Source organism: Canis lupus, chromosome 14, assembly GCF_003254725.2.
Source record: "Canis lupus dingo isolate Sandy chromosome 14, ASM325472v2, whole genome shotgun sequence".
NCBI lineage: Eukaryota > Metazoa > Chordata > Mammalia > Carnivora > Canidae > Canis > Canis lupus.
In genome coordinates this window covers 17,888,955-17,907,003 of record NC_064256.1, presented here as the reverse complement: position 1 = coordinate 17,907,003, position 18,049 = coordinate 17,888,955, and the positions used below count along the sequence as shown (strand labels likewise).

The 18,049-nt window shown below is 38.2% G+C and overlaps 1 protein-coding gene across 8 annotated transcripts in view; it reads left to right on the top strand.

Moving 5' to 3' along the window:
- The first annotated feature begins 7 nt into the window (after positions 1 to 7).
- Positions 8 to 18,049, top strand: part of PEX1 (peroxisomal biogenesis factor 1) — a 71,299-nt gene continuing 53,257 nt past the window's right edge. For 4 of the 8 annotated variants that reach the window (XR_003145669.3, XR_004804647.2, XM_025471377.3 and 1 more), the window contains exons 1-4: positions 8 to 2,649; positions 11,500 to 11,655; positions 14,505 to 14,609; positions 17,371 to 17,522. Coding sequence is in view for 6 of the 8 variants with exons in the window: in XM_025471377.3 (XP_025327162.1) it covers positions 2,592 to 2,649; positions 11,500 to 11,655; positions 14,505 to 14,609; positions 17,371 to 17,522 (471 nt within the window). In the remaining 2 variants the exon portion in view is untranslated. Of the gene's footprint in view, positions 2,650 to 11,499; positions 11,656 to 14,504; positions 14,610 to 17,370; positions 17,523 to 18,049 lie in introns of those variants that run through there. The other 4 variants (XM_025471378.3, XM_025471379.3, XM_025471382.3 and 1 more) reach the window with 4 other exon arrangements.

Sequence of the window (18,049 nt, the reverse complement as noted above, 5' to 3'; positions counted from 1 at the left end):
CATGATGATTATGTCCCATTAGAAGCAACTGTTACTAAACTGAGGAAGAAGGTGACCTGACAGAAAAATTGTATTCTTTCCAGACTATGTTAACTGTCTGGAAAACATTTTTCTCATCGTTCCTCTGTTAGTAGCCTTTTTTTTTTTTTTTTTTTTTTTTTTTAGTTCAGTTAACATATAACGTATTATTAGTTTCAGAGGTAGAGTTCTGTGATTCATCAGTTGTATATAACACTAGTGCTCATTACATCAAGTGCCCTCCTTAATGCCCTCATCCGGTTACCCCTTCCCCTCCAGCAACCCCAGTTTCCTATAATTAAGAGTCTCTTAGGGTTTATCTTCCTCTCTGATTTCATCTTGTTTTATTTTTTCCCTTCCTTCCCCTATGCTCCTCTGTTTTGTTTCTTAAATTCCACATATGAGTGAGATCATATGATAATTATCTTTCTCTGATTGACTTTATTTCACTTAGCGTAATGCTCTCTATCTAGTTCCATCCACGTTGTAGCAGATGGAAAGTTTTTTTTTTTTTTTTTTTTGATGGCTGAGTTAATATTCCATTGTATATATTTACCACAGCTTCTTTATCCATTCATCTGTCGATGGAAATCTGGGCTCTTTCCATAGTTTGGCTTTTGTGGACATTGTTGCTATGAACATTGGGGTGCAGGTGCCCCTTCATTTCACTACCTCTGTATGTTTTGGGTAAATACCCAGTAGTGTAGTTGCTGGGTTGTAGGGTAGCTCTATTTTTAATATTTTGAGAAACCTCCATAATGTTTTCCAAAGTGGTTGCACCAGCTTGTATTCCCACCAGCAGTGTAAGAGGGTTCCCCTTTCTTCCTCTGATGGTAGCCTTAACAGTCTTCTTTTTAATAAGGTATGGGAAGAAAATTTAATTAAGTGATATTATGTGCAAATCTCATACTTCCTCCTCCCACCAAACCACCCTTTTTCCTGATTAATTTTACACCAATTTTATAAACACAGGGCATGTTATTTAGATAATGCCAAGGTAACTGCAACAAAATTGATGAGTGTCTGAATCAAAATATTGAATTTATACCAGTACTTTCTTTATCTGGTTGTTTTGAATTCATGTAGTTGCCCTTTAGTATAGTTAGGTGTTTTTTTTTTAATTATTATTTTTTTAAGATTTTATTTATTCATAAGAGACAGAGAGAGAGAGAGGCAGAGACACAGGCAGAGGGAGAAGTAGGCTCCATGCAGGGAGCCCGATGCAGGACTCCATCCCGGATCCGGGGATCACACACTGAGCCGAAGGCAGACGCCCAACTGCTGAGCCACCCAGGCATCCCTAGTTAAGTGTTTTAAATACCATAAGAGTGTCCTGAATTTAGTTTATCCAAAGGGTAGATGTATTGCTTCAGTCAAGGTGTGCTAAAAGCCTGCTGTCTAATATTCTTTCATTTGATGAAGAACAGTAGACTAGCCTCAGAGAAATTGAGACCGTTACTCTTCAAACTTAAAGTGACAGGTTTCACTCTTTTAAAACATTGCTGGTATTCAACTAAAATTCAATGAACATTCATCTGGTATTTCCTAAAGAAAAGTTCAGAAAAGCTTTTTTGTCCCAGTTGTATTTGCTTTATTTTAAAACTCTTATTTAAAATTTGTATGAATATAGTGTCCTAAACTCTAAAAATCAGTTTAGTACATTTTCTTGCCTTACCATAGTGAAAGTTAGCAAACGTAGACTAGGAGATGTTTGTTCTCTGTATTAGGATTGGGCAGTAAACAAGAGTTAGAACAGTTTTTGTTTTGGCCACTTTTTGCATGGCCTCAGCATGCTTTCTTACCAGTCAGTGAGGGGTACAAGTGTGGCTTTACATTTCTCTAGGACCTCCCAGACTGAAGTCTCTCTTTGGTGATCATGAGAGTACTTAGAGTTTTTATTTTTTAACTTTTTAAAAAGAATTTATTAGGCGTAGAGAGAGAGCATGCATGAGCAAGGGGAGGGACAAAGGGAAAGAATCTGAAGTAGACTTCCCACCAAGTATGGAACCCATCGCAGCGCTCGATCCCACAACCCCAAGATCATGACCTGAGGTGAAACCAATAGCTGGACACCCAACTGACTGAGCCACTCAGGTACCCATTAGTTAGAGTTTTTAAAGGAGGTTATAACCTTTGAAGGAGCTATTTATAGCCTGGAAAAAATATTTTATTTCGGTGTTAAAATAAAGCCTTGATAATCTTACTTAATTCTCAATTAGGTATTCAGGTAGGAAGGAAACATTTTCAACCATACAGTTTGTGCTAAGGAAAAATAAATGAAGTACCATCTAAAGTGGTGGTTAGCCCGACAAAAACCATAAATGTTGGAATTGCTGTAGATATTTCAAATCCCAATAACATTAATGAAATTACTGCATTTATATTGGGTGGTAACAACCTTGCTGCATATTTTTCCAATCACTTGAGAACCTTCTGTGTTTGGTTGCTGGAATGTTGCCATGGTCACATTCTTTGGGCATAGAGTAGTGAACTGTGGAATCAGTGGCAACCCAGGACATGCAGGGTGGAACTAGGGTGTTAGAATTCTGCAGTGTGTTGAAGCCTCACTTAGCATGGACCAGAAGACTATGAAGAAACTGGTGGAATCCATCAGTAATACTGTCAAGAACTGTAAGTACTAACTAGACATCCAACACTGCCTGAATACTTTTATTCCATAAAATAGAAACATTGACAGACCTGTTGGACATTAACAAGTTCTTTGTAACTCCCAAAATAGAGTTCCTCTCATTTCTAATATTCTCGCCATTTAAAAAAATAAAAGTAATTTTCTCAAAGTCTAAGGACAGTCTCAGGATTCTCAGTCAGGATTGCTTGTTGTCATACCCGAGAGACAAAGCAATTCCTTTTTAAGGTCAGGGCAAGGAACCCCCTCCCCCCCAAATCTGTTATATTGAATTTAATAGCACTTGCAATGTGCTATTTCTTCAACATCTAAAAGATCTTCTGTAGATGTCAATCCCCTGCCTCTATGGGGAGTTTTTGTGCCAGAAAACTCAGGGAACTGGTCAGAGTAAACCTTTAAAGTTTGAGTCTCATCATATTTCAGACTGTATCAGAATCAGTACTTGGTTGACAGATAATCCTTTAGCACTTACGCTGTCATAGAAGTCCTTATATGACTCCACATACACAAATATATTTTGGGACACTTGATTAAAATATTTTAAGTGTAGGGCTCGTGTAAGTTCACTTGTGATCTATTTTTTCTTACTCCAGTTGTAGTTTAAGCAATGAGTTCCTCAGGCCCTTCTAAGGTCTGTTTTTCTAATCCTGCTGTTAGACAACCCTTAAAATTCATCTGGCAGGTGTAACCAATGTTGGATGTAATATCTTCCGTTACTTGCTGTTTTCTTAACAGTATCTTGAGTTTTATGACATTCAAAAGGAAATTTTGCAGACTTTAAAAATCTAACTCCTCTCCCCATTCTGGAGAAACTTTTCATTAATGTCTGCTATCTAAATGTGTATTCAATACCATAACATGTTATTTGAAAGCAATTTTCTGAAAGTCTCTCGGTTTTGAACACGTAATACTAGACTGATCCGTATTCCATATAGTCTCCTACAAAGAAGATACTTAACAATTATTTGAAAAGAGGAATGAGTTGCATTCCTTTCCAAAGCTTTGATGCTAAGTTAGAAACAAAAGTTCAGGCTATAGCTATTCACCAGTGTAACCAGATTACTATTTTACACGCCGATTACTAACAACTCATGTTTATTGGGCTCTTCATTGGGAAGTTGCTGTGCTAAATGGTTTGTGTTCATCTTCAATTCTCAGAACAAGCCCAGTGAGGTAGGTGATATTTTCCATGTTTTCAAATGAGGAAACCCAAGTCTTATAGATTGTCTAAAATTTCAGTGGACTTTTCTGGTGGGGGCAGGACTAGAACAGGTGATGCCAGAGCCTGCACTCAATCTTTATTTCTCAAATTATAGAGTCTTATGGTCATTTTGTATGTATACAACTTTTATGTATGTATGTATACAACTGTGCCATAGTAAGTACAGAATGAAAGTTGAATTTGGGGCAGCCCTGGTGGTGCAGTGGTTTAGTGCCACCTGCAGCCCAGGGTGTGATCCTGGAGACCCGGGATCGAGTCCCACGTCGGGCTCCTTGAATGGAGCCTGCTTCTCCCTCTGCCTGTGTCTCTGCCTTTCCCTCTCTGTGTGTCTCTCATGAATAAATAAATAAAATCTTAAAAAAAAAAAAAGTTGAATTTGGCTCAGTTCTTGGGTCCTTCAGTAAGAGACAAGGGTAGACATTGGCCTCTCATGACTTTTTTTGTTGTTGTTCTTTTTTTGTTGTTTTAAGATTTTTAAGTAATTTCTACACCTAACATGGGGCTTGAATTCACAACCCCGACCGAGATCAAGAGTCAAATGCTTTACCAAGCTGAGCCAGCCAAGTCCTGGAATTTGGTTCTTCATAGGCATGAGGAGGGTTAACAATGAGTGCTGTGTTGGCCTCCTTTTCTCAGGAAGGGACTGTCTTGAGGCAGCTGGCTGGAATAAAATATGGAGCTAGAGCTGCATTGCCCAGTATAGTAACCACTAGCTATGTGTGCCTTTTTTTTTTTTTTTTTTTTTTATTTAGGTAATTTCTACACCCAAGATGGGGCTTGAACTCATGGCCCTGACATGAAGAGTCATTGCTCTAACCAACCAGCCAGGCGCCCCATTTTTTAAAGTATGTGTGTGGCTATTTAAAAGTAATTTTTTTTTTTTTTTTTTTTTTTTTTTTTATGATAGTCACAGAGAGAGAGAGAGGCAGAGACATAGGCAGAGGGAGAAGCAGGCTCCATGCACCGGGAGCCCGATGTGGGATTCGACCCCGGGTCTCCAGGATGGCGCCCTGGGCCAAAGGCAGGCGCCAGACCCCTGTGCCACCCAGGGATCCCTATTTAAATGTAAATTAAAATTATTTTAAAAGAAGGGGGCACCTGGGTGGCTCGGTTAAGTGCCTGCCTGTGGTTCTGGTCATGATCTCCGGGTTCTGGGATCTAATTGAGACCCACATTGGGCTCCCTGCTCCCAGGGAGCCTGCTTCTCCCTCTCTGCCCCCTGCTCATGCTCTCTCTTGCTCTCTCTCTCTCTCAAATCTTTTTAAATAAATAAATGTAAATTAAAATTAACTAGAATTTTTAAAACGTTTAATCTAGTGGAGGTGGAGGATCATTACCTCAGGGCATAATTAATCATGGGTTGCAACCTATAGATTGTCACAGGGCCCCATGCTTAGTTTAATGCTGTGTCACTGACAATGTGAGTGAAGGACCCATGTTTTCTTTGCTTTGGGCCCACAAATTCTGTAGTTGATCTTGGCTCTGTACCTCTTACTCATAGTATGGTGGGAGTATCTCCACCATTAGAATCACCCAAAGATTCATATTGAAAATGTAGATTCCTGGGTACCACCCTAAGTACATTTAAAAAATCAGCAAGTGGGGCCAAGCATCCGATCATTCACTCCATGTATTCTTAAGACACACTGAAGTTTAAGAATTCCTTTTTATTTTAGTTTTTTTTAAGTTTAAGAATTCCTAATCAAAATTGTCTTTTCCAAGTGAAACTTCATTTCTTTTTGTTTTTATACTTATGGGTTCAATCTTCTATTTTTCTAAATTTATACATTAAGTTGCATATTCACACATCCTTGGCAATCTGGTTTTGTGTGTATTTGTATTTAATTAAATCTTTGCTTTCTTGGGTCTCTGGAATTTGAAACCTAGCTAATTTATTGTCTTGGTTTTATTTCTCACATTGGTGGTTTTTTTCTCTTGAGCCTTCAAAACTCATTCAGAAACAATATACAGGAGTTTCAACTGCCTACTGCCTTTCCTAGTGCTTTTAAGCCCAGGGAAATTGTACTTTTTTCTTTAGGATCTTGAATACTATTGCTAACTACACGGTGATGTCTTCCCTTAGAATTTATTTTTTTAATTTAAAATTCAATTAGCTAACACATATTACATTCTTAGTTTCATGAAACTTCAGTTCTGTAAGCCTAATAGCAATCCCAGCTTGACTGATGGCGAGTTAGGAATTGACCCAGTCTTCACACATATGTTGTTTAGCCACATTTTTTTACACTTAACGTAGAATAAAAGTTTTTTAAAGCTAAGTGAAGAATTTTAAAGCTTCCCAATAATTTCATATTGTTTGATTCAAGTGATTATTTTGGCATCAAGATGTTACTTTGGATTCTGACTCATCCAGTATATTCCTTTACCTCTGCTATTTATAAGGGGCCATCATTTATTTAGCAAACATTCATTTGAAAGCCTACTCTTGTGCTTGGCACTACTGGATACTGAGTAGATAATTCATGTAAGAATAAGAAATTTTTGTCGTATGCCTTGCTAAAATCCAAATACTTTGTAATCTGCATTTCTCTGATTCAGTAGGAATGGTCCTACCAAAAGGAGGAAATAAGTTAAATCTAGTATGATTTATCCTTATGAATTCATGAGCCCCTGAGTGTTCATGAATTTCTAATACAATTGATTATCTCTTCTGGGACTTAGCCCAGGACCACCTATAAATCCAGTAGTCCAGTATTTGCCTTGCACTTTATTTGTGAGACATAACATGTGCCAGTATGTATGCATACGTAGGTTAGTATACAGACATATTTTCTAGCAATGTTTGCTGAAAGGGCTTAGAAATATTCTGCCCCCTTCATTATATATTGGGCTTAGAAATATTAATACCCCAGTAATAACAAGCACACCCAGTGCCTAGACCTTGGTGTCTAAATATCAATCTCCACTAAAAAGAATGAGGATTCCTTGAAGAAATAGCTGCACAGAGTGTAAAGGAAAACCTACACTACACCTCTTTTTCTCTTTTACTCTGACATTACTACCACGCCTACACTTCTGGTCTCCCAACCATATGGTTTTTCCCCCAGCAAGCAATTTTCTGTGACATTCCAGCAATTTCTTAATCCTGACACTCCCTGAGATGGCATCAGATCCCATAGGTTCAGTTCCACAAGACTCTCCTACTTCAGATGCCCATCACAAGTCTAAGTTGTTACCTTCATTTCTGAGTGACTATAAATTGGAGGTCCAACTAATTTCACCAAAGAGATGAAAAAGCCAATGGATTATGCTATGTGAAACATACAAGAAACCATTCAAAAGTTCCCAGTGTCCAAAATGAACAATTTGAGCAAGAAAATTAACAATTTTTATAAAATGAGTATATGTGACACACACACACCTCATACTGACATAAATAATTGAGTAAGTAAATGAGGAAAGACCTCTTCCTTTGAGGAGAAGGAACTCCAAATAATAATATAGATACTCCTTCCCAAGAAGTGGAATTCATTTCACATTGAGCAGCTGGCTTCTAAAGAATAGATTGTGGAAAGGGAAAATGGTAACTAGAGTGGAGAATCCTGTAGACCAGCTTAACCAAGTGATCAAAGTTATCAAGAGTTAACCTTGTTAATATGTATCCCCCTGACATGTGAGAAGAACAGCAACCTATCTCTAGTATCCTTCCCCAAAACCCCTAACTACAGTCTAATCGTGAGAAAAACTTAGGCAAACAACTGAGGAACATTATGCAAAATAAAAACTCAAGGTCACGAAAGACTGAAAACTCACAAATTGGAAGAGACATGACAACCAAGCATATCCCCGCTTGGATTCTGGAACCCGCCAATAAAGGACATTTGTGGGAAAAGTGGTAAAATCTATAGTTTAATAATAATGTGCCAATGTTAGTGTATTTGTTTGACAAATGTACCATCGTTCCGTAAGGTGTTAACAAGGAAAGACAGTGAAGATTTTATGCAAACTCTCATCTTTGCTGCTCTTATGTAAATCTAAAATTATTCCAAAATAAGTAACACGGGCCAATCTCTAGTACCTCACCATTCTCATTACCTATGATCTCCCAAATATCATTAACAATGGTTCCTTGACCTCATGAGTGAGGTCTTTAGATATAATGAAATGTGAGCTTACATGGATAAAACTCAGAAAAAGTTATTACCTGCTGAAGATTGTGCCTAAAATCCTTACTAGCTGTCTTGAATGACTTGTTAATATTTGACTCAGAGCAGCTCCTGACTCTTTTTTTTTTTTTTTTTTTTTTTTTAGCTCCTGACTCTTAAAACATCCCTTTCTTCAGGGATCCATTTTCACATTGTTGGTGCTAACATTTCCACTCCGATGATAATTCTCTCCCTCAGAATTGAGCAGGAGTGCTTTCAGGCGATCATTAACATACTCTGCTCTCCTTATATTGCATCCACACCTGAGCTGCTTTGTTCTTCGTATTCCAAAGAAAAGAAGGAGAACACTACAAGTTTTTGTCCTCGGAGCTGCTGCATCCCCTTATGTGATCTAGCCTTGAAGTCATATTGCTTCATTTCCACTGAGCTCTACTGGTTGAAACAGTCATACACACACACACACACACACACACACACACACACCCTGCCCCCTCCTAGTTTCAAGTAAAGGAGAGACCCCCATCTCTCAGGAATATCAAAGTCAGGAATCCCTGGGTGGTTCAGTGGTTTAGCACCTGCCTTCAGCCCTGGGCATGATCCTGAAGACCGGGATCGAGTCTCATGCCAGGCTCCCTGCATGGAGCCTGCTTCTCCCTCTGCCTGTGACTCTGCCTCTCTCTCTCTGCATCTTTCATGAATAAATAAATAAAGTCTTTTAAAAAAAAAAGGAATATCAAAGTCATTGTACAAAGAGCATAGGGGATGGATTGGGAAGACAGTGTTGTCATATCTGGACTCACCCATTCACAAGGTAGTTTTTTTTTTTTTTTAAGATTTTGTTTATTCATGAGATACTCAGAGAGAGAGAGGCAGAGAAACAGGCACTTACCTTTGGCAGGTCTTAGCTCAAGTGACACCTCGGGACCTTTCTTAATTTCCTACTCCCTCCCCAGTTGATTATTCCTTTCTTTGGGTCATGGCCAAACACCATCAATCATAGTGCTTGTAATACCTTGTGGCACTTTTTTTTTTTTAAGATTTTATTTATTTATTCATGAGAGATAAAGAAAGAGAGGCAGAGACACAGGCAGAGAGAGAAGCAGGCTCCACGCAGGGAGTCCGATGTGGGACCCGATCTCAGGACTCCAGGATCAGGCTAAACTCTGAGCCACCCAGGCATCCCTTTTATTTTTTTTTTTTTTAATATCTTAGCCGAAGTATAACAACTTTGTGGGCAGGAAGCATGGTGTATTCATTGCCTGGTTCACAGGAGGCTCTTAATAAATGCTTTTTGGATGGATAAAAATGATCTTTATGTTGTATTTCAGGGCTTATAGTTAGTTATATTGTGGAGCCTGGAAATCTAATTTAGTTCATAAAACAGTATTAGTAGGTACCTTTGTAATTGCTTATTCTTCAGATTTATCAACCATTCCCCTAAGAACCAAATCATTCTGACCATTGTAGAAACCCTAATGTAAACTGTGTATGTGCTATGTGTTATCATTGATTTCAATTGGGTGAGTTAAAATCAATTTAAAGATAGCATCTAAAATATTTCTCCCTACTTTCCTTATAAAAAGAAAAAACGGGGGAAGGGGTGGAAGAGAAAAAAATAGTAACCAGGTTTCCTTCCTAACTCTTCTGGTTCTTTCAAATAATCTATGATTCATTAGAAATGGGCTTTTAGAAACTGAAGAAATCTCAAAGATCATCTAGGACAATACCCAGTTTTCATAGGTGAGGACTCTGAGCCATAAGGAAGCTTTATGACTCATCTAAGTCTGCTGTTCTAATTTAGAAACAGAAGTGGAATCTGGCACTTCAGTACCTCAGCCCCCTAAATCTAATCCCTTAATTCTCGGTCCTGATAATGCATTAGAATCACCCATTCACTTCTTTCAAAATACCCTTTTCCTAAATCTAGAGTGAAATTCGGGTGTAAGAATATTGGAAATTTGTTAGAAAATTAGTCTCCAAGTCCTGATTTTCTCTAACATCCCAAGTCCCTTTCCACTTTCTGACCTCATCTCCACCTCCCTAACCAAAGCCCTATCACTCCAAGCCTGGCTTCTATGCTTCCAGTTTTCCCCTTCAATGTAATTTTGCCAGATGAATTTTCCTAACCACTTCTCAATCCGTAGGGCCTAGAAGAATCAACAGAGCTCTTGTTTAAAAGCTAATTCCTGAGCCTGATGTTAGCAATTTTGACTTGGTAGGTCTGGGGCAAGACATGGGAATCTGGATTAAACAATGAAGAGGGGATTGATTCTCTCATACAGATGGTCCAGAAGTGGTCCATGAGAAACACTGCTTCAGTAAAATGCAGCTGACCCTTGAACGACCTGTAGGATACAAGCACCAACCCTCACACAGTTGAAAATCCATGTTTGAGCTTTTAAAACCTTTACTGCCAATAGCCTACTACTGACCTTAATTATAAAATCAATTAACATATTTCATACATTTTATGTATTATATACTGTAATCTTAAAGTAAGTTAAAGAAAAGAAAATATTATTAAGGAAATCCTAAGAGAGGGATGCCTGCGTGGCTCAGTTCATTAAGCATCTGCCTTCAGCTCAGGTCGTATTCCTGGGTTCCTGGGATCGAATCCCACATTAGGCTCTCTGCTTCATGGGGAGCCTACTTCTCCCCCTGCCTCTCTTCTGTGTCTCATGAATAAATTAATAAAATTTAAAAATTACTATTATTAAGAAGAAAATCATAAGAGAATGGGGCACTTGGGTGGCTCAGTCGGTTCAGCCCCCAACTCTTGCTTTTAGCCCAGGTTGTGATATCCTGCACTGCTCTGGGGGTGAAGCCTGTTAAAGATTCTCTCCCTCTCCCCCTCCTCACTCCCCCCTTTCCCCAAAATAAAGAAAATCATAAGAGAAAATACATTTACAGTCCTGCACTATGTTTTTTTAAATCATCTTTAAGTGGATCTGCAGTTCAATTCTATGTGGTTAAAGTCAACTATAAATGATAATTTTCTCTGCCATTAGCCCATTCTCTTCAATCTTGTTTCATTTCTCCAGTTGTTGTGCTCCCAATAGAGCATGTCCAAACCCAACCCATTTCTCTCCCTGGAATTCTCTATTTTACTACCTCCAACACATTTCTTCCTGCATAAATAATATGCATCCTTCAAATCTCTGTTAAAAGTCTGCTCCCATGATAGTGACCCAACTCCTCTTTCCCACACTGATTTCTCTTTCTTTACATGTCTATAGTGGTGACTGTTATGTTACATGATTTTCCATTTACATGCTATCTTATGAGACTTCTAGGTGATGCCTGTTTTAATTGTGTAAGCCATTAAGTAACAAGTCATGTCATACTTTTTCATTGCTAGGGCATCTAGCACCATAAGAACAAAATAGCTGCTTAGTAAAATATTTTTTTTTTTAGTAAAATATTTTTTATTAGATTGGAGTACTCACTAAGTCTAAGCTGTATATATTTGTATTTTTATTTTACAGTCAAAAAAAGTGAAGTAGAGTGTCTCATAAGACTTTTTCACAGCTTGGTGGAAAGAGCTAATGTAAGACTTAATAACTTTGGACTAGATCGTAATGCATTTCGAGCGATCCTGCACAGCGTATTTGGAATGACTGATGATATGCTTATGAATAGGGGTAAGAGTCTTAAGAAATTGAAATGGACCAAGCTGAGATGGCAATATATATATGGTGTACATATTAATATGTGGCAAATATCTATTTGTAATGACAAAATTATATATGGCAAATTTTTATATATGTATGTGTGTTCAATTGTCATCAAAGACTTTGAATTTTTTTAAAGTTTATTTATTTGGTGCAAGTTGAGGGAGGGGCAGAGGGCAGGGAGGGGGACAAGTGGACTCTGAGCTGAGCAGGAACCCATTCCTGAGCACAGAATTCCTCTGGGGGCTGGGGAGCTGATCCCACACCCCCCAGATCATGTCCTGAGCCAAAAGTCGAGTTAGATGTTCAACCAACTAAGCCACCTAGGTGCCCCTTGAGTTTTTCTCTCTCTCTCTTTTTTTTAAAGATTTTATTCATTTATTCATGATAGAGAGAGAGAGAGAGAGAGAGAGAGAGAGAGAATGGCAGAGAGAGAAGCAGGCTCCATGCAAGGAGCCCAATGCGGAACTCCAGGATCACGCCCTGAGCCGAAGGCAGGCGCCAAACCGCTGAGCCACCCAGGGATCCCCCTTGAGTTTTTCCATGCCAAACTAGATGGACTTAATTCTGATAAGGCTGCCAATATAAAATAAAAGTTGATCTGATTGTGAGGATTTTTAAAAGAGATTTTATTTATCTATTTATGAGAGAGAGAGAGAGAGAGAGGCAGAGACACAGGCAAAGGGAGAAGCAGGCTTCCCACAGGAGCCCATTGTGGGACCCAATCTCGGACCCCAGGATCATCCCCCGAGTCAAAGGCAGACACCCAACATCCCGTGAGGGATGCTGAGCCACCCAGGCATCCCGTGAGGATGGTTTTTAATCAAAACTCACTCAGAATGTTTTATCTCATAGCTGTACCATTTTGAGAAATAACCAGTAAGTTGCCAGTATTGGTTTTTTTTTTTTAAGTTAAGCATATGACTTTTTACTCATGAAGTCTTTGGATTCATATGCTGTAGACATGTAAACTACTAAATGACTTCTCTTTCCTCATAAAAATACTGTATTAGTACCAAAAATGATAATTACTCATTAAACTGAAAAAAGTAGAGGATCTTATATTTAAAATAGGAAACTAGGGCCACCTGGATGGCTCAGTGGTGGGGCGTCTGCCTTTGGCTTGGGTCGTGGTCCCAGGGTCCTGGGATTGAGTCCTGCTTGGGCTCCCTGAGAGGAGCCTGCTTCTCCCTCTGCCTGTGTCTCTGCCTCTCTCTGTGTGTCTCTCATGAATAAATAAATAAAATCTTTAAAAAAATAAAATAGGAAATTATCTAATGTGATCCAGTTTCACTAACAAATTTTTAGTGTTCAATTTGATGTTTTGACATAGGTATATACCTTGAAACCATAATCATAATAAAAATAATTAACATTACCCCTAAAAGAGTCAGTAACATTTTATCTTCTATATAATAATACTAAGATTTCATTGGTAATTTAAAAAATAATATGTTATTTTAGTAAATTATCTTTAGGTATTATACATACTTTTTTTTTTAAAGATTTTTTATTTATTTATTCATAGGCACAGAGAGAGAGGGGCAGAGACACAGACAGAGGGAGAAGCAGGCTCTATGCAGGGAGCCCAATGTGGGACTTGATCCCGGGTCTCCAGGATCACAGCCCAGGCTGCAGGTGGCGCCAAACTGCTGCACCACCGGGGGCTGCCCTATACATACTGTTTAGAACAGAATTTTGCCACTCTTTTCAAATGCATTTTATTTATAGTATTACTATTTTATTGTTTAAATTTAATTTAATAAACTTATTTCAAAGATTTTATTTATTCATGAGAGACACAGAGAAAGGCAGAGACACAGGCAGAGGGAGAAGCGGGCTCCCTGCAAGGAGCCCAAAGTGGGACTCAATCCCGAATCCCAGGATCACGCCCTGAGCCGAAGGCAGATGCTCACCCAGGCATCACTATTATTACTATTTCTTAAAGTCATCTCTACATTTAACATGAAGTTTGAACTCATGACCCCCTCAAGATCAAAAGCCACATGCTCTACCAACTGAGCTAGCCAGGTGCCCCCTTTGCCACTCTTTTTATTTTTATTTATTTAAACGATTTGTTTATTTTAGAGACAGAGTGTGAGTAGGGGGAGGGACAGCAGGAGAGGGAGAGAGAATCTCAAGCAAACTCCCCACTGAGCAGAGATCCAATGCAGGGCTGGATCCCAGGACCTGAGACCATGACTTGAGCCAAAATTAAGAGTTGGCTACTCAACAGACTGAGCCACCCAGGAACCCCTGCCACTTTTTTTAGTATAAATTACCATCACTTGATTAGCTCCATGTTGCTCTTCTTGGCTCATGGTAACTGTACAAAATATCACAAGTGAAGTTCATCATTGATCCTGGAGGAGAATTATTCCTTTTTTTCTATAAAAATCTGTGGGAAACATATTTCTAGTAATTTTGACTCTTGTAAGAAAGACTGTGCCAAAACCCTTTTTTCCCCTCAATTTGGGAGGAAAGGTTTTCAGTGTGTTTTTGTTGTTGTTTTGAGGAAGGTTTTAAAAATCTTTTGATATATACATACTTCTGAATTATAAAATAACTGTGTGGTGCCTGGGTGGCTCAGTCAGTTAAGCATCTGCCTTCGGCTGAGCTCATGATCTCTCAGGGTCTCCTGATGGGGCCCCGCATCAGGCTCCCTGCTCAACGGAGAATCAGCTTCTCCCTCTGCCTCTCCCCCAACCCACTCATGCATGCATGCTCTCTCTCTCTTTAAATAAATAAATAAATAAAATATTAAAATAAAATAAAATAGTTGTAAATTACAATATGCTTCTATGATATTTTTCTTTCAGTATTTTTTGCATTTGACAAAGACAATGATAACTGCATAAATGCCAAAGAGTGGGTTAAAGGATTATCGGTGTTTCTTCGAGGGACTTTTGAAGAAAAGCTTAAGTGTAAGATTTCTTCTACATGTTATTACTGACAGTAATATGCATTGTCAATTTTGTATTTAGTGAATGCTTAAACATTTTTAAAAAATATAAAATCCATGTTCTCTACAGCAACCTTTCAAAAATAGTTCATGACAGTTTTATAAAAACATCAAAACATGAAATGGGTGGCCTGTTTTATGGGAGAGTCCCTAGACCCAGGGTCCTCAAACATTTTCTTCACTGGTTCTGCAATGCCTAAATGTCACCATGCCATTCTTTGGCTTAAGGCCCAGGTGAAGACCAGCAAGTTAAGGTCAGGGCTTGAGCCCAACTGCAATCAGCCAGCAAGGCCATGATTTTGTGGCTGTCTCTGGGCTCCGCTGAAAATGGGCCTTGATACAGGCCAGTGCATAAGTCACAGTGAGGCCATTCCTGTCTCTTAATCAAAGAAAATAACTGGGAGTGATTGACGCAAAACAAGATGAAACACACATTAACCATCAGACACCAATACGCTAGTGTTGGAATTTGCATAAATTGCTAAGTTTTTGGTGGATGTAAATCGTTGTGGCAATACATGATTAAATAGCATCACACTATCAAAGAATTTTCCTTCTCTAATCCCTCTTTCTAAAAAGGTCTCATAGACATTTCAGGATATGTTAACTTGGGAAAAATACTACTTCTCAAGGTTGTGCTTTATGTATGCTCTGGATTGAAGAGACTCAACAAAAAGACACAGCTGATCTGATTATCTGGAATTTTATACTTGGTTCTACATTTAACTAGAATACAAAGTTTGGAAGAGCTCCTGCTCTACTGTATTTTTGGTACCTGAGTAGGGTCATCTGTGGCATGAATGAATGGATGGAAGTCATGGAAGACACTCTCCAGGGAGAGAGAGATCATTTTGGATAGTGCAGATAGGCAGGCTCTCAGGGAATGACAAACTCACTACCCAAATATATTGAAAAATGTTGTCAGTGATGTGATGAAGTTTATACTTAGTTTTTGTACTGTATGTAAGAAGAGAATCATAATATTGAGGTACACACACACACATGCATGTATGTGTACACGTGTATATATGTATTGAATGACCATAAGTTTAAATATTTATCTTCAGAGGTGCCTGGCTGGCTTAGTCAGTAAAGCATGCAACTCGATCTTTGGGTTGTGAGTTTGAATCCCACATCAGATGTAGAGTTTACTTAAAAAAATATTTTTATATATCTCCTTTATTGTAGTTTCATCACACTTTTTTGAAGTTTATAAAAGTCTTCTTTTATTTGTGATCCAAGAAGTCATTCTACAACAGGAGATGCTCAGTTCTGGGTCACATAATACATATAAACTAATAACCACAATATAATATGATTACTTAGAAATCTATGTATTTTCAAAATACTACATGGGAGTGTTGAGAAAGTTCTTTCCAGTGGGATCTGGTGGATCAGAAGACATTTTCAAAGAATAACTAGCCTTTCAGTTGTTTCTTGGTAAATCTTGAGCAGAAAGAAACTAGAAAGAAGACCATGCTAGGTATTAGGAACGGTATGAATAAAGGCATGGATGTCTAACTGAGTAGGTTGAGCTGGGAAAAATTGATGTCGAGACATGAGGCTAATAAGGTAAGTTGAATGTATATATCATTAAGGTTGAATCTTACTAAGGAAAAGACATCAGTTTCCTCTCCCCAACACTCTCTAGAGGATAGTTGTGAATCAACTATAATAAATAACGAAAAATTAGATAGAGGCAGGGGAGTTTCTTAGGAGATTGTTGAAGTTATCTAGGAAATAACAGTGGGGACAGAGAAGAGGAAAAAGACTATTAATATTTACAAGTTGGAATTGATGGTATCTCTTTGAATACAGAAGGTATTGTTTATAGTTTCAAGTACCTAAATTAAACTCCTTGATTTCAAAGTATTCCAGAAATAAGAAGTCACCAACTAAGATAATGTATTTATTTCCAGTCCTTTGCCTATTTTTAAAGTGGGTTGGTTTTGTTTGTTTTGCTATTGAGTTGTAGGAGTTCTTTATATCTTTTGGATATTAACACCTTATCTGATTTGCAAGTATTTTTTCCCATTCCATAGGCTGTCTTTTCAGTTGTTGATGGTTTCCTTTTCTGTACATAAACTTTCTAGTTTGATGTATTCCCATTTGGTTTTTTTGTGTGTGTCTTTTTTTTTTTTTTTTTTTTAGTCCCGCTTGTTTTTTACTTTTTTTGCTTGTGCTTTTGGTGTTAGAGCCATGAAATCATTACCAAGACCCATGTCAAGGAGCCTTGTTCCTATATCCTTTTTTGGGATTTTCATGGTTTCAAGTTTCATAATATTTTTAAACTCTCAATTTCAAAATCCACATCCCAAGGGATATTTAATCTTGTGGAAGGAAGTATAATAAAGAGTACTTTATTTTAAAATCTATCATATGGGCAGCCCTGGTGGTGCAGCGGTTTAGCGCCGCCTGCAGCCAAGGGTGTGATCCTGGAGACCCTAGATCGAGTCCCGCGTCAGGCTGTGTGGAGCCTGTTTCTCCCTCTGCCTGTGTCTCTGCCTCCCTCTCTCTCTCTGCATCTCTATGAATAAATAAAAATAAAATCTTTTAAAAATATATAAATAAATAAATAAAACCTATCATATGGACCAATAATTGTAGGTTGTAGAAGTTGTTTTTATCTTTTTAAAAACTAGGTATTGATATGATTAAGGAAAAGACTAGTGATATTTTAACTGTTCTTACCCAAGTCTTTAAATTTCTTGTGCTTTGGACAGTCTGTTTTGAAGTTTACTATTTGAACGGTGATGGTTACATTTCTCAAGAAGAGATATTTGACATGTTGAAGAACAGTCTGCACCAACAGTCATCTGAGGAAGAGACTGATGAAGGAATAAGAGAGTTGGTAGATATAACACTGAAGAAAATGGTACAAATGAAAACCTAGAACTTATCCAATCAAGCAGATGTTGGAGAAAGCTAAGGACAATAAATGATTTATTTCACTCTATAATTTTTTTAAAGATTTTATTTATTCATGAGAGACAGAGAGAGAGAGAGAAAGAGGAAGAGAGAGGCAGAGACACAGGCAGAGGGAGAAGCAGGCTCCATGCAGGGAGCCCGACATGGGACTCGATCCTGGGACTCCAGGATCACGCCCTGGGCCGAAGGAGGCGCTAAACCACTGAGCCACCTGGGCTGCCCTCTATAATTATAGTTATCTTTATGAGGGCAGGAAATTTTTTGTTCTCTGCTCTATTCATTGCCTAGAACAGTACCTAGCTGATAGTGGATGCTCAATGAATACTTATGATATGACTGGGTGATTAAATGAATGACTGCACAAAATGAATGTTAACTAGTTTAAATTATTTTACTATCAGTAAAACCTCATTAATGTGTGGGTGGCAGTGCAGCAAATGCTTCTAAAATTGGATGCTAATCTGTCTTCATGAC